Source organism: Chiloscyllium punctatum, chromosome 27, assembly GCF_047496795.1.
Source record: "Chiloscyllium punctatum isolate Juve2018m chromosome 27, sChiPun1.3, whole genome shotgun sequence".
Classification (NCBI taxonomy): domain Eukaryota; kingdom Metazoa; phylum Chordata; class Chondrichthyes; order Orectolobiformes; family Hemiscylliidae; genus Chiloscyllium; species Chiloscyllium punctatum.
Window position 1 is genome coordinate 27,397,611 of NC_092765.1, and position 12,036 is coordinate 27,409,646.

Consider the following 12,036-nt stretch of genomic DNA (forward strand, 5'->3'; position numbering starts at 1 on the left):
GTTAGACCACTTACTCCAGCTGCTGGACTGCTCTCATCTCTTGTCCAAAGGTAGCTGACAATTCCCTTATCATCGGATGATTTTGATCCGTCAAGCATAGCTGTGTTATTAGGGAGGGTGATCACAACATTGCCTGCTATCTTAGCAACTGGAGCCTTATTGACTTCTGTAAAACAGAAGCACATTTATTCTCCATTCCAGGGATCTTACAAAATATTAAAATTCCATCTCGATACATGAATTAAGTTTTAAGTGAAAAGCTGCATTTAAAAGCAGTTGGAAAACCTAAATAGTAACATCTCTAGTTTCTTTAATGATAAGTTCAAAGACTTGACTTCTGATGTGAACTGAATTTAAGTGAACTATTCCACCTATCAGGACCATGCATGGTGGGCCCCTTGTGCTTGTTCAATAACAAAATATTGTAAAACATTTTAATTAAAATGTAGTGGCCCATTTACTGACTAACAAATTTATCACATTTCAGTAAGTGTTAGTTAATCAATTTTTAAAGTCTGAATTCAATTTTAATTTCTTTAGTATTCCTGTCTGGTCAGACAGTAAGGTATTAGTTTGTTATTAGGTGCTGTGGAGTACCATGGGCTGCTGGAGCTCGAGAGCGGGCCAGTTTTTTCCTGATTTTGTTTTTGCTTTCTCTTTGGACATTGTGTGGGGGGGTGGGTGAGCTGCATTCAATTTGCAGTTATCTGGATAAATTACATTCAATCTTTGCTATTATTTGTATCACTAATTACCATAATAATAATAGCCTTCAATTCTATGGATTTTATTTACTTTTTACAGATATACGGAGGAACCTTGATTATCCAAACAAAGATCCCGATAGAAACATTACGTCAATGACGGTTTCAACTCTGATCACATTTTTTGTTTAAAGGTACAATGATTAAAAACAAACTCGGTTCACTGAAATGTTGTCGAAACCAGCCCTGGACAGCCCAGGCACCGTCTCCAAATGACTGACCTCCCACGGTCTCTCTCTCCCCACACTTTCCCTGGTGTTCTACACAGGGATGAACCCTAAACTCCTCCTTCCCCAGATAATCTCTTCAACATTGCCCTGTACAGGGCAGAGGTAGAACCTGTCAAAAAGACATATATAATGTGTATGTGTTACACACACAGACTGTGAGTGAGAGAGGAAAATAACACATTTGGAGACTTACCCCACAAAGACAGTAGCAGTCTTACTGTTGATATACAGTCTCATCTTGTTCAGTTAATTGAGGTTCCTCTGTATTGGTAAATGAACCTATATTTTCCCCGAAATAGCATGCAGTAGAAGAAATGATGCCAGACTACACATGCCAAAAGCAAACCACTCTCTGGCACATCTGCCACATGTACCAGGTGGGTTACTCTCTTCTGGCTGAGAATTTTGAGATGCAGTAGTTTTGAACTTGATACTTTTGATATAATCCAATATACGACGTTAGCATGCAAACTTAAAGTGCAGGGATTGAACAAAAAAAAATACAACACAGGAACGCACTGCCTCCAACAGTAGCAGACTCACTAACTTTTCAGGCATTTAAATGGTCACTAAAAAGACACACGGACGAAAATGGAATAGTGTAGGTTAGATGGGCTTCAGACTGGTCCCACAGGTCGGCGGAACATTGAGGACTGAAGGGCCTGTACTGCGCTGTAATGTTCTATGTTCTATCTCTTCTGGCTCCAAACATACATTCTCTTCTTTGTCCTTGAGTGGGCTAACCCTTTCCCTGGTTACCCTCTTGTTTTTTTGTGTACCTATAAAAAGCCTCAGGATTCTCTTTAATCCTATTTGCCAACGACTTTTCATGACCCCTTTTCATCCTTCTAATTCCTTGTTTAAATCCTTTCCTACTTTCCTTATATACTTCAAGGGCTTTGTCAGTTTCCATCCTCTTAGATTTTATACATGCTTCTTTTTTTCTTTTTGACCAAGGCTATAACATCCCTGGTCATCCAAGTTCATGTAACTTGCCATACCCATCTTTCATTCTGGCAGGAACCTGCTGCTCCTGAACTCTTATCAACTGCTGCTTGAAATACTCCCAGATGTCAAATGTGGATTTACCCTCAAACAGCTGCCTCCAATCAAAGTTCTCCAGTTCTGCCTAGTGTTGTTGTGATTCACCTTCCCCCAATTTAACACCTTCATCCAAGCGCTGCTGTTATCTCTATCCATGAGTAACTTCAAACTCACAGCATTACAGTCACGGCTCCCAAAATGCTCCCTCACTGAAACTTCACTCATCTGGTTGGGCTCATTTCCCAAAACCAGGTCCAGTATAACCTTACCCTGGTTGGAGTAATTACATACTATGTCAAGAAACCTTCCTGAATGGTCCTTTTAAATTCTGCCCTATCCAACCCCCTAACATGAAGTGAGTCCCAGTCAATATAGGGCAAGTTAAAATCACCCATCACACCAACCCTGCTTTTTTTTTACATCCTTCTAAAATATGTCTACATGTTCTCTCCTCGGTGTCCCACTGGCTGTTGGGAAGCTTGTAGTATACCCCCAGCATTATGGTTTCACCTTTCCTATTCCTGAATTCTCCCTGACTGGGAGTAGAATACTGACATGGATAGAGGAAGTGGTTGGCAGACAGGAATAAACAGGTCTTTTTTCCTGAGTGGCAGGAAGAACTGATGTGGTATGGCAATGATCAGTGCTTGGAACCTAGTTATTTCACAAAATATTTTTTAGCTGAAGGAACAAAATGTAATATCTCCAAGATTGCTAATGACACAAAGTTGGCTCAGAGGGTGAGCTATGTAGAGGATGTAGAGATGGTTCAATGTGATTTGGACAGGCTTAGTGAGGAGGCAAATGTATGGAAGATAAAGTATAATATGAATAAATTTGAGATTATCCAGTTTGGTAAGGAAAGCAAATTATCTGAATGGCGATAGATTGGGAAACGGGCAGGTACAACAACACCTGAGTGTCCTTCTACACCATTTACTGAAAGTAAACACATAAGTGCAGCAGCTGAAGTAGGCAAATGGTAAGTTGGCCTTCATAGATCAGGATTCGATTAAAGGAGCAGGGATGTCTTTCTGCATATTATACAGGGCATTACTGAGAGCACACTTAGAGTATTGCGTGCTGTTTGGTCTCCTTATCTAAGGAAAGATGTTGCAGCTACGGAGGGAGTGCCACAAAGCATTATCAGGTTGCTTACTGGGATGATAGGACTGATGCATGAAGAAAGACTGGATAGGTTAGAGCTATATTCACTTGAGTTCAGAAGAATGAGGGAGGACCTCAAAAATCTATAAAGTTCTAACAGGACTAGTCAAGGTAAATGCAAGAAAGATGCTCACAATCCAGGAAGTCCAGAACCAGGGGTCACAGTTTGAACAATACAGGTTAGGCCATAAAGTCAGATATGAGGAGAAATTTCTTCACATAAAAAAAGGTGGCGAGTCTGTAGAATTCTCTGCCACAGTTTGCAGTTGAGATTAAAATACTTAATGTTGTTCAAGAAGATGTCAGGTGTAGTTCTTAGAGCTGAAGGGATTAAAAGGTACAGGGAGAAAGCAGGACTGAATTGGATCTTTCAGCCATGATCACAATGAGTGGTGTTGCAGGTTCACAGCCTGAATGACCTCCTCCCGCTCCTATTCTCTATGTTTCTACGTCTATTGGACAATGTTTGACTTTGCAATGGTTAGAATGGAGACCTCAGCAAACAGGATATCCCTTCACATTTAAACCTTCATTTCCTGCACAGTAACAATCAAATTAACATTATCTAACAGCTACTTTTAATATTTCCCATTCTGTATACAAAACACATGGTGTAAGCGAGAACCAATTAATTTAACTAATTTTTAGAATTGTTATCATTGGAATAGTTAAATTCAGGCTGAAATATGATTTTAAACTGTGTTGCTCCATGACTTTGTAAAGTTTTGCCATGATTCTCCTCAATCAGAACCTTTATTAACCAAAGCCCTGTGCTACTTGAAAAAACCTTGACTTTTAATTCACTCTGCTAAAAACATGAAAAACAAAGTCCTTAACAGAACAGATAAAAGCATTTGCAAGACTATGTATAAAGGTGACTATTAGAGACATTAGTTTGACCACATTTTTTTTTTCATTTTAGCAGCTGACTTTTACCTACTGCAATGCGTTACAGATCTGAAAGGAAAACATACCCTCTCTCACAATGATTCTAACAGAATCGTGGCTTTCCAGGTTTCGTTCATCCTTCACCGTCAGTGTAATCTCATATGACCCAACCTGAAGACCTGTTACTGTGGCAATGGCACTGTCTGCATTCTCGATTTTCACACCGTCAGGGCCACTGAAATACAAAACCAATCAATTTCACCTTAAGGTTATGTTAACAGGAGGCAGCTACAGTTATCTCGGACTCCAGGTTAATAGCGTTTGTTGTCTGAAGAGGTCAGGATGTGCATTTCATAATCCTATTTACACTGACATGTCACAAGGCTACTAGAAATTGAAATGTATTGAATATGCTTCAGACAAGTTTCAGCAACCCTGCAGCAAGATACCCTGTAGAAACTGTATTTTATCGCAAGGATAATTCTGAATAATAACTAGGCATATTTCCTTTCCTTCGTGGAAATTCCATGTAATTAGGATTTTGGCCAACTTTTTCACTTGCTTCCAATGGCACTCAAAAAAGGATAATAAAAATCCTTTGAAAACAAATTGTTTGGGCAAAATATGAGAATCTAGGTCATTCCTAATTTAAACATTTCAGTTTTGTCATTTTAATCAATACACAAAACTTAAATTGCTAATGCAATAATCAATAAAAATAATCACTGACTTACAAAGCTTGTCTGAGACCAAGTGTTTTAACTACTAATTTAAACATTGTTAATATGTTTAATATTTTGAACAAGGTTGGTTAATTATTTAACAAGGATGGTGGTTATGAAATTTGAACACTTGGGGCCAGGCAGAGGAGTGCGAACATCGCGCTAATCACAGAGGCCCATTCTGTTGGAGAACCATCTAATCTAATCTAAAGCACTGTCCCCGTGAGCAATCAATGCAAATTCATTCCTGTACCTGAGAGACACAGAAGTAGTGAGGAGGCCCTTGTCAAATTAAAATTCTGTCTCTCTCCTGCACCAGATTGCTTCTTGCCCACATTTCCTGCTGATTGTCACATTGGGCGACAACCAATATGCTTGTAGTTCTGGACCTTACTAAATTGTGAACTTTGTAGAAACTACAGAAGATATTTACCAGAAAGACTTCAAGGATGACGGACCATGGAGAAGCTGAATCTTCCTTCCTTAAAACTATGAAGCCAGAAGAAATTTGACACAGGTGCATGAAATTACAAAGGGATTAGATAGAGTAAGTCAAAACTGTTTCAAATGGCTAAAGGATTGATCCAGATTTTGACTTTGTAAGTTGATTGTGTTATGACACAGGGTAAACCCCGCTGCTAATTTAAACCAGCAACGCAGATAAGATTCATCCTGTGCTGTAATCTGTTAAAACTTGAGAGGTAAAGAATTATCCAAAGTAAAAATTTAAGAACTTTATTCTTTCAGTTGAACAGAGAATATTAACCTAACAACTTACAACTCCTTTCTCTTAAACCTATCTTCTACCTCCCCCCTCTACAATACTGGTCTGATAAAAATCCCAATTAAGATTTTTACAAAAAAAAATGTTTCAAAACCAGTCAACTTTGCAGAATGTCCTCTGTAGATTTTCCTCTGTCTTCTTTTCTTCTTTGGGATTCTGCTTCCCAGGTCTTTAATAGATAAAGGTACCTTTAAGATAGCAGCTCTTTCTGCAAGCAGTCTCTCTGGTTGTTGGTGCTAGCTGCTCTGTGTACTTATTCAAAATGTCTGATATTTATACCCCAAAACATCGGATCATTTCATTGGTTTAGTGTTGTCAAAACATTATATTTTTCAAATGCAATTGGATTTTGGTAACTTGGGCATAATTTAAACTGAATGGCCAAATTTGAATTTGTTTTTGTATCCTGGCAACATGGCTCTTAGCTAGTTGTTTCAATCCACTGTTACATTTTAAATTTTCCAGTATTCTCTGTGCTTCTCTAAGTCATTGCTAGCTTTTCAACTCTCTTAAAAGATAGAGTACACCCACAGCTTCATAATAATTTGCAAAAGTGCCAGCAGGCAACAAGACGAAAAACGTTCACAAAAAGAATGGCTAGAATTTGGAACATACTCCTTCCATCATATTGTGATGAATGCAGACTCAAATTAATATTCCAAAGGGAAAACAGACAAATGCTTCAACATATTTAATGACAACAGTTGAGGCGGGGAGGGATGCAGCAAGAGAAGGTGCTAGGACTGACTGGGTTACTCTTGATGTGGAGGAGCCAGTGTTGGACTGGGGTGGACAAAGTTAAAAATCACACAAAACCAGGTTATAGTCCAAGAGCTTTAGTTGGTAGCTGTCTGATGAAGGAGCAGCACTCCAAAAGCCATTGCTTTCAAATTAATCTGTTGGACTATAACCTGGTGTTGTGTGATTTTTAACCAGGTTACTCTTGAAAAGAAGAAGTGATGCACACTTGTTGACACACTTTCGTGCAACACTATGCTATCCTCTAGAACACAAAGTACAGCACAAAGGTGCTCAACAGAATCTGTCAAAAAGGAGATGAGGTATAAGGGGTCACAGAAACAGAGGCAGCCCTAAGGCACCTGGTGTCTCTAACTAGGCCTGCTTGGGGCTGCAAAGTGAAGTTTTGGCTTAGGCATACCACCTGTATTATTCTTGGTATGTTACCTTGCCTGTACAAATGGTGTGCACACATCCTAGAAAATCTGACACAGTGTAACCTGTTCGAAAAGACAACCCATCGCAACTGAGGAATCACATGTTATGTTTGGACAAACCAAAGGGCTTAAAAGGAGAATGCATAAGTTACATTTATAGGCCAATTCTGGTCACGGTTTGAGGCAAAGAGGGAAAATGTTCCACTTCGCAACTCCAACAAAGACAGGTCATGACTTCCTTATTATAACCACAGGGTGGCACTCCGAATTTCTAGTTTTGTTGAGTTGTACACTGCTGACATTACCCTCACAAGCACAAGCAACCTTTCTCAAGTAAATGGATTATGCTATCACTGGGATATAAAGTAGGGTCTGAATATTTGCACAGAGATTCAGTTAAAGCTCACTCTCGGGCACAACATCAATGAGGTGAGCAGGCCTATCAGATTTCCAGGCTCTGTGAATAAAGTAATGTTTTTAACCATATCACAGACTTGGTTCACCAGTTGCCTTTAGAAAACAGAATATATTGCAAATCTGTCCTATTGGAGATGGGCAACAAATGTAAGCCAAACATGATGGGAAGATTGTGGACCAGATATTCTGATGGCCAGAGAATCACTTGTAACAATGTTATTGCTTTAAGAGGTATATTTACCATGGTTTTTTTTTCAATGAAGAAAGGTTCAGATAGAAATGACAAGCAGTCTGCTCAAAGCTAATGGAGTAAATAATTTGAGGTGCCTTGGATGTTTTTAAATCGTTGGAACAACCGAACCAGCCTGAATGGGTGGGGTCATGGTCCCTCAGTGCCAGGATTTTTAGTTTTAGCTTTCTACAGTTACTGGGGTCTTGAGGCTGAATGTAGACGCTCTTGACTCTGTTACAGCTAAACACTTGGGTTCTCTTCCTGCTGCTAGAACTACATATGAGTTAATCTGTTTTACTGAATTTGCCTTTGCCAAGGGTGTGATAATGGGATGTTACTACATTGGAACAGATAATTAGTAATGTATATATTAGCTTGTTAAGTATTTCGATAGAGTTTCAGTGAAGCCAGTTATTCTCTTTATTTTGTCTGTATTTTGACTGTAGTGTAAAATAAAGTGTGTTTTGCTTCAAGTCGATAATTTTACCAATCAAATTGCATATGGAACATTTCTTACATTTCCCTTTAAAATAAGCAAACGTTCGGGTCTAGGCTACCTTCTAAATATATTTTGGGGGGGGGGGGGGGGGTTGTTCTGGTCCATAACCACGAGAACACTGTATACTGGAGTTGTATGTTGGGACCATGCAGAAGGCCCCACGTCTGGTCAGGCAAGTGAATTTTACCATGGACAGCTTGTGTCTGAAACCCTCTCAAAGAGTTTATTAAAGTTAGAGAATTCAGACATATAATCTTATTAATTACCAGAAAATGTCTGGGGATTAAAAAACCTTCTCTAAATCCTGGACGTATGTTAAATCATCATTACACCTCCTCTAATCCCTTGCACCTCCAGATCCTTAACAATCAAACCCAGTCAGAATTCTCCCTGAACTGACACCTCACATCCCTATCTACTAGAAACCCTACCCTTCAGCAACTAGAGCTTGAAACAATATCTCCCATCCACCGAACAACAGCCCACCCCAGTAACATGATATTCCCTGGGAGAGACATTCTTGTGCCACCCCACTTCCTCAAACAAGTCTGACAGATCCTGTACCTGACCCATGCTGCCCATCCATCAGACACACTAATCTTCAACATGAACAGATTCCCAGATAACACAGCAACATATCTATGATGCTCTCTAACTGCTAATCTGATCAGGGTTGCAAATGAATCGGAATATCTGACCCAATATAAAACCGAATGGCTTCATAGTTGATGAAACTAGCAAAGCATACATAAGACTTTTAGATAGTCTCTCACAGACGTAAATGCTGAAGGCTTTCTGGAGTAAATCAGAGCAAGCAACACTTACAAGAAATGATAAGCAACTGGTCTTAATTTTCATGTAGTAGAAGTGATTAGAATTTGTTGGAACTATGTCTAATTTTTAATATTTTTTTTAACAGCCATTACGTTTGGTATGACTTCTGTATTTTACCTTGTTTTTTCCCACAGGTAAGATATAATTTTCTGATCATCTGTGCTTTTGCTGCCGTCCAATATCGTGCTGTCCACGGGAAGGGTCAGCTCTTTATCAGGTCCAGAATCAGCCACCGGAGGTTTATTATTTTCTGGAAAAGCAGATCGACGAAATAAACTTCAGCATTTACAGGGTGGCACTTTATTAAGAATTAAGGATGAAGGTAAAGATTCCATGGCATTTTCAAACAAGAAAGTTGTGCAGGGTCTTCTTGTGTTCTGGCCAATAACATGTGCTACCCAAGATCAAAATAGGTTATCCTGTGATTTGATATAATGCTGATTGTGGAACCTTGAGAGCAAGATTATCTGCCTGAAACATTAAACTTGAATTAACTGATTTGACCCAAAGACTGTCAGACACTCCAAGAATACAAAAGGCACTAGAAAAACTTTTTTTTCAACTTTCTGTTAAATATATATATAGGAGAAAGTGAGGACTGCAGATGCTGGAGATCAGAGCTTAAAAATGTGTTGCTGGAAAACGCAGCAGGTCAGGCAGCAAAGGAGCAGGAGAATCGACGTTTCGGGCATAAGCCCTTCTTCAGGAAACATGTCCTTCATCTAAGAGCCCACCCACAGTGTGTGGTGGTTCCTCTAATTTCTGTCAAGTAGACTGCTTAGTACCAGTTTACTTTTATGAGTTATAAATGGAAGGAATTTTAAAAAATAAGAAGTTGAAGTGTTTTGTCATTTTTCTTGCATTGTAATTGTGAACACTTTCTTCACAAATACATACCTGGTTGCACTATGACCATCACCTCAGCGGTGGCCTGGTGCCCTGCTGAATCTGTGACTGTAAGTTGAAAGATGTAGTCACCTTCCTGCATTGCTGACAGTTGGAGAGATGATGTTCGTACACCCTAAACAAAACAAGTGAAAGAGATAAAACGCACTATGCATTAAACAGCCTTCCCTGCCTTAATGTTTTGCTCGGTTTATAATGAACAGATATGTCATGTTAGCAATAAGAAACATTTAGATGTTTGCCCATTAGTGAATAGCAGATGGGGAGGCAGTGGCATTATTGCTGGACTGTTAAGCCAAAGACCCAGCTAATGTTCTGGGGAGCCACGTTCAAACCGTACCATGGCAGATAGTGGAATTTGAATTCAATAATTATCTAGAATTAAGAGACTAATGATGACCATGAATCCATTGTCAATGATCTGGTTCAACAATGTCTTTTAGGGGAGGAAATTGCCATCCTTACCTGGCCTGGACTACGTGACTCCCGACCCACAGCAATATGGTTGACTCTTAATAATTAGGGATGGGCAATAAATGCTCACCTAGATGCCCTCATTCAGTGAATAAATTTTTTAAAAAGTCAAAATAATGATTATAAGATTTTATCCGAAGATTTAATCCCCTCTCATTTCAGTGGAAGGAAGCCAAGTGATTAGATTTGCTGGATATAAAACAATACTTCATCATATTTAATCGAAACATAAATCTCAATCCATCCTTTTATTAACCAGGATGATTGTACCCTTCGAACTTTGGTAGTTATGCCTTTTCCCCTTGCTAACTATAGTTTAAAAGCATCCTTGTAAAGGGTGTGTTCTCGCCTTTATTCCATAAACCTTGGGATCATTTGATTTCTCAAAGTAAGAGTACTGCACACTTTGGATATTGGCCGACGATACAAATGTTTTCCTACCTGCATTTCAACAACTTTGCCTTTACTCTTTGGGCTTAGGGACCATTCATAGCTGACGATTCCATGGTCATCTGTGCTTTGGTTGCCATACAGCATGATGGAGTTCTTGGGTAGTGTGAGGACTTGATTTGCACCAGCATTGGCTACAGGTGGATAGTCTACTGCTTTATGCACAGTGACAACTGCTGTGGTTGAGTTACTGGCACCATCAGAATCCACCACTGTCAGACTAAAAAGGAAAGGGAAAAATAAAGTGGGCAAATCTTTCAAATATACGTCCGGGACTGAATGACAACTCCTAATTGAACAGGAATTTGGTTTACATAGTACAGCAAATGCTATGGATAACAAAGAACTGGAAAATACCAATAAAAAGCCTTAAAAACATGACATTTGAAATAATTTATCCAGCTGAAAGCACACTATGCCAACATTCAGACATGCTACACAACTGTATTCTAATAAACTAAACTACTGGAAATAAAGTTATTTTATACATTGAACAGGAATTTTTCTAAAAACCAGCACAAGTCAAAATGAGGTTCTTCTGGCTTTTAAATACAACTAGATCATGGCAAAATTGACATGTATTGTGATATTCAGTTATGTTCTTCTAACAATCAATTACTATTTAATTTAGGTAATTTATTGTCAGAGAGAGATGATATTTGTACACCCCAAACAAATTACCACTTCTAATCATCAAACCTCAAATGATTTAAAGCTATCGACATTTAAAGCTACACAAGAATGGCAAGATTACAGCTAATGGTCATAAGCAGTCTCCATGCTCTGACAAGGTGGTCCCAGGAGCAATTGAGCTCGAAATCCACTTTATTCTTCAGCCACTGGTTTGTCCTTTTTTTGCAGATCATGAGCTCAAATTGAGAAAGGGTGTTCTTAAGACTTTCCCTCATTGCCAGACAAATCTTAAAAACCAGAACACCAAGATCCTACAGTATTTATTATTTGAGCTAGAAACGTATAAATGGAAGCGTAGATTTAAATTTCATAGATGATCTGCAGAGGTTCATTTGTAGACACCCAGGCAACCCAAACACAATTTGAACATTTGTGTTTCAGTAATGGGGATAAAATACACAGTTAGATCAAGACACTGACTCAAAATTTTCTAAGTGCATCTGTTCTAACTGCCTCAAATGATTATACGGAGGCACAAACACATATTCAAAGTCTTGCCGTGCCTATAGATTTTCTATATGAAATATCCATTTCAAGTAGTATACCTCTGTACCAACATAAGTTCCTGAGTCTACATTTACAATCAAAATAGAGTATATAGGCTGATCATAGTAATAATTGAAGACCCATGGCACTAAAAAGGACATAACATTGTGCCTGATAACTTTCTTGAGAATCATTTTCCTAATCCGGAGGCACTTGATGAATGAAATTGTCTCATCAATACTTGGTGTGTAAATAGAATTCAATTGTCAAG

General features: G+C 38.8%; 1 protein-coding gene across 5 annotated transcripts in view; it reads right to left on the reverse strand.

Annotated features, from left to right (window-relative positions):
- The window catches only part of LOC140453579 (dyslexia-associated protein KIAA0319-like protein), a 107,829-nt gene that overhangs the window by 25,982 nt on the left and 69,811 nt on the right, over positions 1 to 12,036 (reverse strand). For all 5 annotated transcript variants that reach the window (XM_072548384.1, XM_072548382.1, XM_072548385.1 and 2 more), the window contains exons 10-14: positions 10,578 to 10,806; positions 9,654 to 9,777; positions 8,874 to 9,006; positions 4,180 to 4,328; positions 15 to 166 (exon numbers count right to left, since the gene is read on the reverse strand). In XM_072548384.1, the coding sequence (XP_072404485.1) occupies positions 15 to 166; positions 4,180 to 4,328; positions 8,874 to 9,006; positions 9,654 to 9,777; positions 10,578 to 10,806 (787 nt within the window). The remainder of the gene's footprint in view (positions 1 to 14; positions 167 to 4,179; positions 4,329 to 8,873; positions 9,007 to 9,653; positions 9,778 to 10,577; positions 10,807 to 12,036) is intronic.